Below are 16,037 nucleotides of genomic sequence, written 5' to 3'. Positions count from 1 at the left end.
ACCAATCAGAGTTCATATAATCGTCTGTCTTGCCAGCTTAGAATAATATTATTAAAACGAGCCAGCAAGCCCGGTCTCTTGGAGAAGGTTATGTTGAAACGGCGTAGAAAAGTTGGAGGAGGACGGTGGAAGGAGCAACTTTCTCTCTTTCTAATCAACTTTGGGAGGATTTGCTGCCTGTGGGGTCTCGCATGGCTCAATGGACTTGAGTTTAGCCCACAAAACACAGCTGGATGTTACCTCATTTTGGGTCGATTCGAGTTTTAAAATATTAATTTGGGAACTTTTGTCGCTTATGGCTTAACGCGATTTTTTTTAAATGCGAGACTGAGCGGACAGACTTGGAAGTCAGGCACAATATAATCTGTGCGGATTTACGTTGTCGCCATGTCCATGCTTCCGACGTTTGGGTTCACCCAGGAACAAGTGGCGTGCGTCTGCGAAGTCCTCCAACAAGGGGGGAATATCGAGCGGCTGGGGCGCTTTCTGTGGTCCCTGCCGGCGTGCGAGCACCTTCACAAGAATGAGAGCGTCCTCAAAGCGAAAGCTGTGGTCGCCTTCCACCGAGGGAACTTCCGAGAGCTCTACAAGATCCTGGAGAGTCACCAATTCTCTCCACACAACCACCCCAAGCTGCAGCAGCTGTGGCTGAAAGCGCACTACATCGAGGCGGAGAAGCTGCGGGGCCGCCCGCTCGGCGCCGTGGGGAAGTACCGCGTCCGGAGAAAGTTCCCCCTGCCCCGTTCCATCTGGGACGGAGAGGAGACCAGCTACTGCTTTAAGGAGAAGAGCAGGAGCATTCTCCGGGAGTGGTACACTCACAATCCCTACCCGTCCCCGCGGGAGAAGAGGGAGCTGGCCGAGGCCACGGGACTCACCACCACACAGGTCAGCAACTGGTTCAAAAACCGGCGACAGCGAGACCGAGCGGCGGAGGCCAAGGAAAGGTAAGCTCACAAAAGACCCGAGTTATGATTAATTCTTATAATATTACATAAAACTGGCAAATTAGAATGTCTCTGTTATGGTTAGGGCGTATTATTCGCCGATCTACATTTGTCAGTTCCCAAAATGAAACAGGAGTATTTTTTAACAAGCTACCACACTTCTATATTCTGCTGTGTCGTGTTGTAGACTTTTAGAGTATTATATTTAAAATCAGACAACTGTCACGTCCCTCATTGCTGCAGCATTATTATATTATGGTTTGATGAGGCCGTGCGTAAAAGATCAATGTTATATCAAATTAAAATCTTCTTTAATGCAATACATATGCTGGCTATGATCTTATCGTGAATCACATTTAATATGACATTTAAAAATATTTCCACAATAAAATAAAATTTGAATCAAGCCCCCAAAACGCCAGTGCGTAAACACAGTTGCTAAATGAAAAATAGAACTGAAGCTCTTTTGCACCAATGACGCGGCGAGCAAATTTGACCTTTCTCGAATCTGTTATTTTGTTTAAACTACTTTGAAATTTTAAAATCTAAAAGCTGTCACGCTCGCAGTGAGGTTGAGAGACATTTTTGAGTCAGGTGTTCGCTGTGGTTGGTGTCTTCTTTCACCCTCTGGTCACTAATTAGGGCTGAAATCTGCACCTAAATCATGTCGCTGCACTGATAGAAGCGTTTTACTCATTAGAGGAAAATGTAAAATGAGTCAAATAAGGAAAACTACCCGTCCTTTAGTCACACATTATATTTCCTTTTAAACTTTGAGATAAATGCGGTTCGTGTCTCTCGGCGTTCTACCTTCAAACTGACTGGTGCGCATTAATTTGATTAATAATTAGTGAATTCTTCATTTTAGCATTCAGACGTAAAATATTATTTTCTCTAATGTCAGTAAGACGTCGTTGTTTTTGTTAAAGTTACATTAAGTGTGTGTAAGTGTGTGTGCGTGTGTGTGTGTGTGTGTGTGTGTGTGTGTGTGTGAGAGAGAGAGAGAGAGTAAGAGAGAGAGAGAGAGTTCTTCTTTACAAATGATTTTTTATATTGTTTCCACAAATGTAAAATCTTTTTTTAAATCCACACCTCTGTCAGACTGACTTTGTGGACATTTCCCCCCCCCTAATTTTTTCCTGTTTTGTATTTGCAGAGAAAACAACGAAAACAGCAACAGCCACAACCCCCTGACTTCCTCCATGAACGGGAGTAAATCTCTCCTGGGGAGCTCAGACGACGACAAAACACCCTCGGGGACTCCGGATCACACGTCCCCGAGCCCGGCTCTGCTCCTCGGCTCTAATGCTGGTTTACAGTCCCTCCACGGCCTCGCCCCCCCTCCGGGGCCAAGCGCCATCCCCGTCCCAGGCGGTGCAGAGTCTGTGCACCTTCACCACTCTTTGCACCACGACACCATATTGAACCCTATGTCTTCGAATCTAGTGGACCTTGGCTCTTAAAAACCTGACCAGGAGGAAAAAAGAGGACAGTTTTAAGGTCATTTACGCGTGTGAGACTGTAGCTTCGAGCCGACGTGGAAAAGTGGAGAGACTCGACCCCGCAGCCACCGTCATGAATCACTTTGGCCTCCAACTCAACCTGTAACTCAACAAGTGGGACAGAAGCTGCCAGTTTCCTCAGATTAAACTGCTGCTTGTTTCTGGGATTATCTCGACACCAGTGTCAGGCAGTGCACTTAAAAAGGAGGCAGCGAGCTAGTGTGTGACTGTGTGTGTGCGTGCGTGTGTGCGTGCGTGTGTGCGTGTGGGTGTACGTGTGTTTGCGTGCGACAGCTGCGTTAAACACAGTTCTGGAGAATGTCCGCAGTCAGGAGCTTCTTCAGCTCGTTTTTATTAAAACACAGAATGTAATAAGGTTATAAAAATGAGACCATTAACATTATAATGTCTTAATTATTGTACTATTATTTCCGGGGTTAAGTAGCTAATATGATATAAAATACAAAAGCCTTTTCCCCCAGAACGAGCCATAAGCTTTTATTTTATTTTTCTTTCTGTTTTGAGGGGTTGTTGAAACGATGGGAAGCGTCTGTCTTTTGCGAGCCGTGACATGTTGAAATATCTTAATCACTTCGTATTATTAATAATATTTGCATTTTTATTCGGGAATAGACTGCATGTAAACATTGCGACAGAATGATAAAGCGAGTCACCTATAGTTTCTTATACCCTTTACAATAAAAGAAACAGAAATGCCAAAATTCCTGGAAATTGGGCTTTTCTTTGATTCTGAGTGGTTCTCGGCACTTCCCTCTCGTTGGAACGTTTTATTTAACGGATTTAAATAAAGGAAGAAATTCCAACATGAGAACAAAAACAGAAATCAAATCGTAGACGAAAGACAACTTTGAAATGTTCACGCAGGTTATTTGATATTCAAAATAAGATGGTATTAGTATAATAGAGATTTAAGGATTATGCGGGTGTAAAAAATGTCATATTCTTTTCCACAATCGTTTGAATCTGTAAAAGACACACAAACATAAGACGCAGTTAGTTAAATAATTTAATACTAACAATCGAAAATAAAACAAATCAAGAGATGTAGCTTTAACTCCAGATGAATAGTAGAGCTTCAGAAACTTAGAGGGAACTAATCAAATGCGCGTGAATTACTGTTATTACGGTAATGACCGCGGCTCCAGGCTAGAGATGAACAATTTTGATATCCACAATAATATGATGTTCCTGCAGAGCGGCTCGTCCCTCCGCTCAGGTTTAAGGGGTCCAAAACAACAAAGTGGAAACCCGCGTTGAAAGAAAACACTTTATATGAAGAGCCTGTGCCCCCCCCATCCACCCCCCTCACCCAGCTCACCCGGGCAGCTGTCATGAGATTAACGCCAAATTTATTACCGTCATTTTTAAATTTTTGGCTGGAACTGTAATGTGACAGCGGCACAGAACAGTCAAAGTGGCCTGTTTTTATCTGTTCAGTTAATGTCTGTAGGCGGTCGAGAACAAATACAGTAATTCGAACCCACAGTCGCAACAATTTCAGCCCGGCTAGAAATTACCTCGTCACCTAATGGGGAGTTTTACGCGCCGAGGATGCGTTAAAAAAAATTGGGGACATTTTGGCGCCGTCCTAAATGAGGGAGGCTTAAGTGTGAAGTGTGTGTAAATCGGAAGGGTCATCAGCACCTCGTTGGCCTGATCTGATGGCGCGGGAAGGTCCGCGACACGTGTGGCGCTCTGCTGTTAACGAGGACCTGCGCGCATCTGGATCCACTCAAAACAAGAACCAGCAGACACAACACGGAATAGTTTCCCACCAAACCGTCTCCTTCACTCCACCGGGCGCGGTGGTTTGCAGCCTCCGCGCTCAGGTTTGAAACGTGAACCATGAGCGCGCCGGCAGAGCCAGTGACACAATTTATGGACACAAAGGAAAAACGTTAGTTGTTCTGATTACCCACAAAGGCTAAGTGGCAATAAGGAATCAGGAAAAACTGCCAGACAGGCGGGAACTAGCCTTGGTTTCTCACACTAAAGGTCTTTTAGGTCGATGTAAAGCACAAAAGTCTTGTAATGCCTCAGGAGGAAACTCATGAAGTCATCCAGGAGACAGTGTTGATCTGACACCTTTGGAAAATCCATCCTGCTTTTATGGAAATTTAATCAACTGGTGCGTAAAGGATGCTCTTAATGTTTCACCCCATGTTAAGCTAAACTAATACATTTTAACATTTGCTGTAAGTGTATGATAAAAATCATTTTGTCTGTTTTTGACAAGACCCAAGACAAGACCTTGTAATCTGATTTGTTTAAACTGTCATTAATATTTGCTGCGATTTTAGATGAAAATCCCAGTTTGCACTTGGTTAATAATAGGCCTAACAATTATTTAAATGTTGAAATTATTATTTCTAAAATGAGCTGAGCTGGGAACATAAAAAATTAAGAAATAAAATATACTTGAGGACATCCGAAACAGCCCTATAAAGGTGTTGGGACATGGAATTGTCAGATATCCTCGTTACTTTGTGACACCTTAGTGGCCCCAGTGGAGAAATTCACTTTTTAGGACCTCCTTCTGGGAGGTCAGAGGTCACACTTTTATAGCTACAGCCTCCGAAGTGAGAAGGATTCTCAAAGCTCTGGATGGTTCTGTCCTGTTTAAACACAGCAGTTTTAAAATGACCCAAATCATTTTACAGGTGAAAACTGAAGCAGGTGACGTGATGATGATGATGATGATGATGATGATGATGATGATGATGATGATGATGATGATGTTGTCGGGGGAGGGGACGCTGTTGAGCATATGTGATGATTATTGTCACTTGCTGCTTTGAGAAGTTTGAGCTGAGAGCTCGGCTGCAGATACGCAGCATAACTGAAACAGTCAGAGCTAAAAATCAAGTGTTGGAAATGACTTTTAGCCTTTCAGCTTCCTCACACAGAAACACACACATGCGTGTGCCACTTCGTAAAAATGCAGAATCCTCGTCACTGTTTGGACTGGGATGTCTAATAAAGAATACTGATGACAGAAAAGGAGAAGCTGTGGGATTAATGTTTTGCTTCAACACATTAAAAACATGGACAGGTGGGTCTCCTACCTTAGATTGGTTTGGTAAGAACCGTCCTCTAACATGTGTATAAAATGTCGACAGTCTTATAAAAGTAATTTTAGCCGGTTTGGCTTTGCTTGTGGCTATGAAACAGATCCACAATGTAGCCTCAGGTGGATGAAGCCTGCTGAGCTGAGGGATTGTGATCATTGATTCAAATATAAACGAAAATGGCTCGCAGGAAGCCCTCTTTGGCTCATCCCGACCCACTGAAGAGAGCGAGAGAGAGTTTCCAGGCAGAGATGAAGCCATGAAATATGCGTGTCCAGGCCAAGCTCGGCGAGGAACACCCAGAGAGACATACGGATGAAATCAAACTTTTTCATTAGGCTGATTATGTACAACGAGGTCTGCTTATTGTTACTTCAGCCTGAATCAGCTTCCTGTTAGAAAACTAGCTTTAATGAAGCCAACCTGGGAGTAACATGTAAATATCAATAATAAAAGTTGCTCTAACAGGGTCGATACCATAGTGTTACAGCAGCAGCAGCCTCAGTGCACAAAATAGTCTCATTTAATTTATTAATCTAACTCTTTGTAAACCAGTTCATTAGTCATTATGCTTTTTATTCATTATAATATAGATCATTCTGGAGCAAAAAGCACCAACTGGGAATAGATACTTGTCATATTTTCCCAATAATTTTACTTAAAATTTTGATTGTTGTTTACAATAATTTTGCTACACTTGGAGGTCATACACAGTGACTGCAACCACAAATGAGCTTTTCATCCATCACTTTGTGTATCAGGTGTGTCCCATAAAATGGGATAAAGCAGCGGGGAGTTTAGGCTGTGAGGAGGAGGAGGAGGAGTGGGTGCACGGAGGGCATATGGGTGTAGAGTTACAGTCACCAAAGAGAGAAAAAGAGGGATGACCAGGGGAAAATGGGCATTAATCCGTTCCCTGTGTACTTTATGTGTACTCTTACAAAACACACAGTGTCATAAAAGCATAAGTCCGCTGTGGGCTCCCTTTGCTGGGGTCAAAGGTCACCAGGCAGACTACGCTTACACCTTCTACATCTAAGACCTGACACATTCAGGGACACGAAAGCTACATGATAACATCTTGCGTTTAAACATTAAATATGAATCAGTGACAGAGCCGCCTCGTGCTGCTTTTTTCTCCTCTGAGCGTCCACCAGAAGTTTCAGTTGTACCTCATATTCAGTCACTCTAAAGGCAGAGCATGCGTTTACTGTTTGAGTGTTTGTGGACATGCAGATACGTGTGTGAGTGTGTGTGTGTGCATGCGTGTGTTGCATGCATTCATTCGGGGTCAAGAAAAGCTCACCTGGGCTTCTACTGTAAATTCCTGCTTGGCAGGCAGACACAGCCCATTCTGATCGCATTAGGTTCACTCCGATGGCTTTTCCAGCTATTGTCACCTGACACCGCTCCATTAAATCTGTCCAGCGTGAAGATTAACTGCACCAGTCCTCCTGCTTTCACTTGGTGTTCTCGCTGAGCACTGAGGGGCAGGTTAAATCATGCAGACGGCTTTCAGAGTTTACTGTACTTTAGCTTCTCTGGCCTTTAGCTTGATGTCAGATCAGCAAACGTTACAACATATTTTCGAGGTGCAATTGAATGCATCTTTTCCTGAATCAAACTTTCTTCAAATGAGTCTCAGCTAAAAAAAATAAAAATGAATGAAACACACAACTGTCTGACAGATGTTGGGAAACAACAGCAGATCCAGAAAAAAACCACAACAGCACCCTGAGAACAAGTTGAGAACTTTATTGTCATGGCAACATATGACAAATAGTCAACAATTGTAAACAACAATGAGACAAAAATAATCTTACATTTGGTTCTTTTAATTATTGTGCTTTAGTGCAGTTGAAGTCACGTGTCAGATCAATGATGGATTCAGAACTTCATAATGAGAAGATAAATCAAAGGATCAACAGATGGCTGAAGTAATTGTAAAGTTAACAAAAATGCTTTAGTATTTATTTCAAACCTTGCTTACAGACATACATGAAGATGCTTTAATATTGATGACTTTATCACAGAGTGAAAAATACCTGACATCCGATTTATTTTGTTTTATGTATTATTGAATGCAAATGTTTTAAACGCAGTCAACATTTATTTTATGCATTTCCCCAAAAATAACCTTTATCCGATAGAAATGAACTATATGCCTGCTGTGACCTATGCTGTCCTGCTCAGAATGATGCCAAAGAACTTCCCTCTACCTTTGTTCATTGTTCATTCTGCACACAGACAGATTGTAGGAATGTGGTCCACATTTAAAATGATAAAACCAAATGATAAAGCCCTTTAAGCTCTAAATGTGATCTATATTTAAAGGGAAAGCTGCTGTCTTGTCCCCCTAAAAGCACAACGACCCTTCTGTGCTAAACACCGCTCCCACCTAGTGGCCACGGGGTGTAACTGCAGAGCAGCGGCCTGGATGGTTCAGTTCAGGTAACGTTCTGATGGTGACAGGCGTGTTTTAGGTTACGTCAATATTATTAGAGCATGGGCAGGGACCCAGGCACCTCCGTTGACATAGCACGCAAGGTAAAATACCTTCATTTTAGTGTTTCATCCAACTTTGTGTGTTTAGCATTTATTTAAACAAACAAACAAACTATAAAACACTGTTTGGCTACGTTAACTTAAATGTGACTTGACAGCTTTGATATATAAAAAAGATCTCTTTGCTTAACTTGATCGTGTGTCTACCTCTCTTCATCCCTTCTCTCCCTCCCTTTCCCAATATCTTACACCAGACTGGTTTCTTCTATTTTCTCCCTCCCACATCAATGGCAGCTGCTCCAAGTCTCTTTTGCTTTGTTGACGTTCACTTGCTGCTTGATTAGCTTCCCCGCTGCACTCCCAAGTGCTCCTGGGTTTCCGCCAAAGCAATTTTGTAGTGAGAAAAGCAGAAAACACGCCACGGGTATAATTTCACTACACAATGAGAGGTTTAGGGGGGGTGGGTGTCAGTGACCTTAAAGCTTCTGCATCCACCATTTGTAATTTAGTGTGCACTTGACTTGACACGCAGACGTGTAACTGCTGGCATGGATCTGCCGTCAGCGGCCTGCACCGATGTCAGCGTGGCTGCAGCTCATGTGGAGCCAGGTTCCGGTGTCGTCCTCTGTACATTCATATACAGTATTTCTATGTGCATTTATACAGTATATCCTTCAGCTCTGATTCACTGAAGTTTCCTGGCGTTTGCTCACATTTGCAGGCTTCATGGAGACCCCTGGTGGCGGAAGAAGGTATTTCGATTGCCTTATAATATCACAACAATGCGTGTAAATAAAATTATTTCACAAACAATATTCACATTATTGCAAATTGTTTGTCAAGATTACTTTAACGGTCAATACGTCACGCTTCAGTCCATTAAGAAAAATAAAATAAAATTATAGAGGTCATGAAAGGGTGACGTGGATTAAATGGCTTCAGTGAATATTTTACTGTGCAACCTGAAACAGGATATTCAATTTATGTTCTCACGGAATTACAAATAAAAGCAAAAAAGAAACACGATATCATCATTAGAATTTATTTAACACATTTTTAAAAAACAAACGACAATAATATTGAAGAAGAATATACATGAAGATGCTTTAATATTGAAGACTTTATCAGAGTGAAAAATACCTGACATCCAATTTATATTGTTTTATGTATTATTGAATGCAAATGTTTTAAATGAAGTCAACATTTATTTTATACATTTTCCCAAAAATAACCTTTATCTGATAGAAACAAACTATATGCCTGCTGTGACCTACGCTGTCCTGCTCAGAATGATGCCAAAGAACTTCCCTCTACCTTTGTGCATTGTTCATTCTGCACACAGACAGATTGTAGGAATGTGGTCCACATTTAAAATGATAAAACCAAATGATAAAGCCCTTTAAGCTCTAAATGTGATCTATATTTAATATAGGATATGAACAAAAGTAGCTTTTAAACGCAGATTGTCAATAAAACACAAGCTTCAGTAAAAACATCGGAAGAAATCAGAAGTTCTTATTCTAGTGTGTTTTACTAGATGGCACTAGATGGCAGTAAACCATCAGCACACACCCACGGAGCTGCTTTACATCCCCGAAATTAAGGCAATCAACCAAAGAAGCATATATCTGTAAAATGTTTAAACAAATGTGTGTTTTTGAAAATGATGCTCAGTATCAAATGTTCAATGAATAATCAAATGCTGTGAAAGAACTGAGGCGTTGAAGGAGCCGCCATCACTCCTCTAAGCCTCTATCATGCTGGCTGTGCTTTTCTCTCCTTTTCTGCCCCTTCAGGGAGCTGCTTCTGCCTGCTGAACTGGACTTGAGTGAAGGGCCAGCGCTGCCTTCAATAATAGATGCCTTCTGGAGGCCACCTTGGGACAAAGGCCATTTTTAAAGAGATGCTTTGCAAATACTCCACGGCCGATTCATGAACACCAGTCTATGAAAAATAGAAAAAGTGGTCAAACAAAACAGCAATAATTCAGCAAAGGGCCTCCAGAGCCCTGAGCCAGTTATTAAGCAGCAAGGTGCATCGGACAAGCAGCACTTAAGGAAATGCTGTTGCAGGCGATGAAGTGCAAACGGTGAGTGTAAAACAGAAATTTCATTAAACTTTCTCCCTTTTTCCAGGTGGTTAATCTCCAGAAAAGAAGCAGCCGTGACAAGCAAATCCTCTTGACTCAACTGAGTCAGGTGGGTGTGTGAGGAGGGAGCCAGGCAGAGGAAAAGACCAGAATAATTTCAGTTTATCTATGAATTTTTAAAGTTCTTCAGCGGTTCAGCTGATGGCCGAACTTCCAGCGTTGGTTACTAAGCAAAGAAGATGAAAAAGACTCAACGTTTCATTAATTCGTTCCATAAATTGGACCACAGATATAGATAGAATTCTATTTTCATGCTTAAAATTGTAACTGTGACGGCTGGATGCGTCTCCGTGAACCTAAAGAGCGTGTAGCACCGTGGAATTGACCCCAGTCACCTCCGATAAAGGTTGCATGAACTTGCTATCTCGCTGAGTAAATGGGACTTATTGGTAACTGCGTGTAACACGATGTCATGTGTTTCTCCTCCATCATTTATAGCGCATCCTCATCTGCCGGCTTCCCTCTCAAACTGTCCTGCTCTTTGGAACAGGCGGGTTAAAGTCTAAAAGGCTGCGCTCCAGCGGTTCTGCCTCAGCTCTGCCATCACCGCGTCCATCTGTCCTCCATACACCCTCAGCAGTCGGTCGCTTGGCTCTGCAAAACTCCGGGTATCAGTTTTTAAAAATTAACCAGGGATCAGGGGTTCCATTACACTCTCTGGCATCTGAATCCTTGATCTAGCACTAAAATGAGAAGCCAGCTCAGTGTTCCAACATCATTTGACTTCCAGGCGATGAAACTTTGATGAGTGTGTTCTGCAGCAAACAGTGACCCCAGTTTGCGTGTGTGTATGTGTGTGTGTATGTGTGTGTGTGTGTGTGTGTGTGTGTGAATTCACTGTGCTAGCGTCTGTAGTGTACATGGTCAAGGTTGCACTGGAGCACAAGAAATCCTTAATAGGGGCCTTTAATGCTGTGAAATGTACTCATATGTCTTGAATTGGGTGTCATGCTTTAAAATCCCTTTTTGTAAGTGGAAGCTGCTAAGCCTCATTCAAATGCCGAGCTAATAAAAACATTTAAATGCAATAAAACACCATTTTTCAAAAGAAAAATACATATATCAGTAGAAAAGATATTGAACATCTTTGCCTCCTGAACATCTTTGCACAGACACGTGAACAGGCCATAGTAACGCTGTTATTATAGTAAAGGCCGCTAGATGGCAGTCAAGGAACACGTTTGGCCCGCGGCCCCCAGTTTTCAGCCACTGCGCGTCTGCAGCGATTCGGCTGTTCTGGTCTCAATCTGGATCCTCCGTCCGTGCAGGTTGTGATCGCCACAAGGTTTTTTTTAATGGTGATTTTAGTGTTTGGACTCGAATTGAGGGACAAGAAGGTTGTATCAGCATTCCCGTGTAATGAATAAATGATAATAATATAATAAAATAATTAAAAATATAATATACATTACAGACCTCACAGACCTTCGGGACAGAGAGGTCCAGGCGCGGCGAGACCGGCTGTCCACACTCGGGTCCTCTCGGTGGTTTCCAGCAGGCAGGAGCTCCAGCTGATGGACAATAGCCTCCAGCATCACACCGGGGAACAATCAGCAGTTCATGGACGGAAGAGGGGGAGCAAAAGGGGGACTTTCCATTAAAAAGTCCGAGAGCAGGACAGAGTCCCGCAGTGATTACTTTCCCCTAATAAACTATTTAGACGTCCTTGTCTTGACAATTATAGCCTAAGAAAAGACTAAGAGTTTAAATGTAATTGTACTAAATAAATATGCAAAGTACACGCAGGCCGTGTTATTTGATGAGGTATTTGTTGCATGGGGGGGGGGGGCGTATTTTCATATAAGAATATTTACAATCATAACCGCCAAATCAGAAATGAGATCGTAATATGATTTTAATTATTCAGTTTCTGCTTGATAGAAATTCTACCCCCTCCCTTCTCTGACACCCCCCACCCCAACATATGCTGTTAATAAGGCAGTTTTCACGGTGCTGTACGAGTGTGTGTCACGCTAAGAAGGCCTGAGAACAGCGGTAGAAAACACAGGTGCTGGGGCTCTATTTAAGCTGCTCAGCCCTCTGTCCACTCGGTGTGCACAAGGCGAGAGATCACAGCCTGCGCGCGCGCAGACACACACACACACACACACACACACACACAGGGGGAAGGGGTGGTGTTGAAAGTGTTCGCTTGAGTAAGCCAGAGTTGGGTTGCTTTCATGTTATGCTTGTTTTAAAAAGATGAGGCTTGTGCAATGGCAGTCCACGCTGATAAGCATTAGACTGGAGTATTTCTTACCACCCCCTCCCCAACTCACACACACACACACGCACACACACACACACAACCTGAGAGTATGATCCCATCTGTGCGTACACGGCAGCCTACATCAGCTAATGGAAGCGCGCAGTTGGTCTCGTATCACTGCCTTATGTGACCCCGAATATGGACGCTGTCCCTTGTCTTTGACGGTGTGTGTGTGTGTGTGTGTGTGTGTGTGTGTGTGTGTGTGTGTGTGTGTGTGTGTGTGATGGGGCTATGGGTTGACCAGTTGTCAACAAATAGCAGGTGCAGGGCGACTGAGACGCAGACATTCGTGCGCTTTACGCAGCACTGAAATGGCCACACATTTAACCCTTGTGTGATAAAATTAATTAATTTTATCATTTTTCTTTTAATAAGTGAAAAGTGAAAACGGGTCCCACAGACCCGAACACCACACAAGGGTTAAAATGATCCAAGTCAAAATGTCACAAGTCTCCTTGTCGCTCACCAATTCCAGCACACACCAAACAGCAGGATTTTATTATCAACCTCTGAATTTATGGCGCTTTATTATATTTCCTGCACCGCTTCGATTCAAAGATCTGTCAGTTTGCTGCGGTTCACCTGAATGCTGACTTCCACATAATGAGGCAATGAGAGCACCTAGTTTAGCCCCGAGAGCTGCTATGACAGCTATAAGAAAATTGGTGCCTTTGAGTGCAGCATGAACACGCTGATAAAAAAAAGTTGTGTTTAGGTCACCGGTGAAATGCGGTTTTATAGTTCCCACATCCTTCTTTTATTCTTCGGCTGAACAGACTGTCAGGATTCACTTCGGTACAGGAGATGCTGTGAAGAGGAAGGTCTGGCCTCTAAGAGGATCAACAGCCATCAGTCCAAACACAATCAGCAATATTTTTCAGACCAACGTTTACTCGTGATTTCCTCCTCTCAGATGCACTTAGAATCACTTTGGCTTCAAATCTGGAAGCCATGAAAAAATTAATCTTCTTTATGTTGTTGACGTTGGTCGCGCTGTTCACGAAAATGTTGTTTGACAAATGCACAAAGACGATGCTGCAAAACAAGCGAAAAGTAGAAAAACATGCGAGTTTCTATTGTTTGCCGCACTCGTCTCACATTCTCGTTTACTCTCATGTAAGTATCACACACAGAGATTACTCCTCGCTAAGTTCCTTTGTCTTGTGATCCATATTTGAGTTGACAGATCACGAACAAGAGCTCCCCCACTGTTAATGACCCCAGCCAGCAACAGACAGACTCACACTTCAAAACTTTTCACTGCTGCCTCTTTGGCCCACATATGGTTGCTGCAAAGACGGACGTCTGCACACGTCTCACATGTCCTAGTGGAGAAACCAAGAGAATATATTTGGAGATTTCCTTTCTGAGACTGAATTTGGTGGCGTGGCTCTTGTTTTTGTTGTTTTGGTAGAAGTTGAAATCTGTAGCACTTAAAGTGAGACGGTAATGTACGTTTAAAATGCCTTCTTTTGATTATTTGAGGACTTCGATACCTTCATATTGAATATATGAGTGTATTTCCAGAGTCAGGGATAATGAGTGAGGCGCCCATTCATGGCCTGTTTGGTATTCATGAGTCTCTATCTGTTGCTCCATCTCTCAGATATTGCCCTAATCCTCGTGTCCTCCTTTGCGATAAAAATGCTCTTCAGTTTACGATTAATTTAATCTCAATCACTGCGTGCCAATAAAACTTGTGGAGTGCGTAAATGGAGGGGTGGGGGTGGGGGCCCCTGATAAGGGTCCGGTGGATCGGCGGTGCCGTGGCCCCTCGGTGCTCTTGATACGGCCTATCTGCCTCCGACAGACCGATTTCAAACGCAAAATGAGTTTCAAATGTGATCCAGATTTTGCTCATGTGCAGCGGCCTGACGGTGGTTTGGTGGGGGGTGGGGGTTCAGCCGGGCAGGCATGAAACCGAGCTCAGCAGCGTTCAGAGCTGCGGCCTCAGTTATTTCAGGATCACGGGCTCATTGACTCGCTGGACGCGTTTGTTTTCTGCATTTTGATTGTTATACTGTCGGAGGCTCATGTGTGAGCTGAGCATCAAAGGAAAAACTAAAAGACATCTAAAACAGCTTCACGTCAACCCCAAGATAGACGTTTAAAATGCTTGTATCGCGTTTGTATACCGTTTTGTTAATATCCATTGGATTAACAAATGCAATGTAAATGTGCCCGATTAGCCACTGTTGGAGTGGATATTGTTCTTTGGCTTTTATCTAAAATTAACGTCCTTTTCACCCTCTTTTGCGCAGATTTATTTCTTTGGCTTTAAGGCCAATTTTCCAAACTTAGGACACACCACTTTGTTCAGCCTAGCCTCGATCTTCACTTGTCAAAATAGAGAAGTTTCAGTTTCACTTTCCATAAAGTCGGACGCCTGCGGAAAGCCAGGCTGAAGGAGCCGCATGGCCGCGGTCACGGTGCCGCTGCAGCCGTTTTAAGAGTCGCTTCTCCGTTTTGTAAGTTCTGCTCTCCACCCGAGGCAGCTGCAGCAGCAGCATCTGTCCTACTTTCTGCTGCAGCACTCACGGGTTGCATACTTTTAATAAAGCCCCGTCACGGGGGGACCCTCAGAACTATGCGCGTTTAGGACGGAGAAGAAATCTTTGCGCAAGTGTTTCCTCCAAAACTGGTGCTCCTCCAACAGCGTCCTGCAACAAATTTGGCCTGGCCTAGCGCATAATTGGTTGGGGATTTAGATGGAAGGGGACTGCAGGAGAGAAAGCCTTTTTGGAGGGGGAAATGGTTCTCGTCCGAGGAAGAAAAGCTCTTTTCAGCGACCCACAAAGGGAGATTGGGACAGGGGAGGAGTCCCATCGTGATTAGCCCATTTAATGGCGCGTTTACTTAATTTCTGTATTCACTAGCAACGGTAAACAAAAGGGGAAATAGCACTCACATTTTAAAGTGCTACATGACGTTGACGTTTGCAAGTGTTTGAGTTGTGGAGATTTAACCGAAATCTGAACAATAAAGAAAGTAATATGATGACGAACATGGGTGAAAACTAGAATTTAGAACTTTCGAATTTCTCCAAGAGTGACGCGATCGCCTGGAAAACCACAGCTTGATTCGTGGACACCAGCGGAAGAAGTAAAAGCACCCTGAAAGCCAAGTCTGGAAACTAAACGACTAAATTTAGACGAGTTCAGCCCTTTGACCGTCTAACCTGGTCCCCGAGCCATAAGCCACGATGAGCATTAATGCTTCCACAATCCAATAATGGCCCAATATGAACATGTGCTCAACCACTTAACAATGTCCTTATCCGTAATCGGATGGAGAGACAGACATCATGCAAAGAGGTATAACAAACAGAATACTGTATTTGATTTTAAATGTATGGTACAAATTAACATCAGAACCGCAGGAAGGAAACACTGAATAATGTACAGAAGTTCGTCAGGGAGTGAAGGATGAGACAGGCTGAATGGAGGAATAAAGATTTTTTGTTTGTTTTTAGCACGAGCGTGACTGATAAACACAGGTCAGTGTTCCCCCCCACCACCACCACCACCACCACCGCACCCCCACCAATCCCACAAACACTCCTAGAGCACTTCAGTA

General features: G+C 43.2%; 1 protein-coding gene across 1 annotated transcript; it reads left to right on the top strand.

The window, feature by feature from the left end:
* Positions 1–78: 78 nt before the first annotated feature.
* six2a (SIX homeobox 2a) lies at positions 79–3,168 on the top strand. The gene is made up of 2 exons (XM_029835717.1): positions 79–947; positions 2,104–3,168. The coding sequence occupies exons 1-2, from the start codon at positions 388–390 to the stop codon at positions 2,408–2,410; spliced, it is 867 nt and encodes a 288-aa protein (XP_029691577.1). The 5' UTR covers positions 79–387; the 3' UTR covers positions 2,411–3,168.
* The last annotated feature ends 12,869 nt before the right edge of the window (positions 3,169–16,037 follow it).

Source organism: Takifugu rubripes, chromosome 4, assembly GCF_901000725.2.
Source record: "Takifugu rubripes chromosome 4, fTakRub1.2, whole genome shotgun sequence".
NCBI lineage: Eukaryota > Metazoa > Chordata > Actinopteri > Tetraodontiformes > Tetraodontidae > Takifugu > Takifugu rubripes.
Note: the sequence above shows the minus strand (reverse complement) of the source record. Positions and strands in the feature narration are given on the sequence as shown.

Bases quoted from the DNA above. Each gene is read 5' to 3' on its own strand.
- six2a (XM_029835717.1), top strand. From the start codon at position 388: ATGTCCATGCTTCCGACGTTTGGGTTCACCCAGGAACAAGTGGCGTGC. The intron at 948-2,103 runs GTAAGCTCACAA...TTGTATTTGCAG, and splicing joins GCGGCGGAGGCCAAGGAAAG to AGAAAACAACGAAAACAGCA.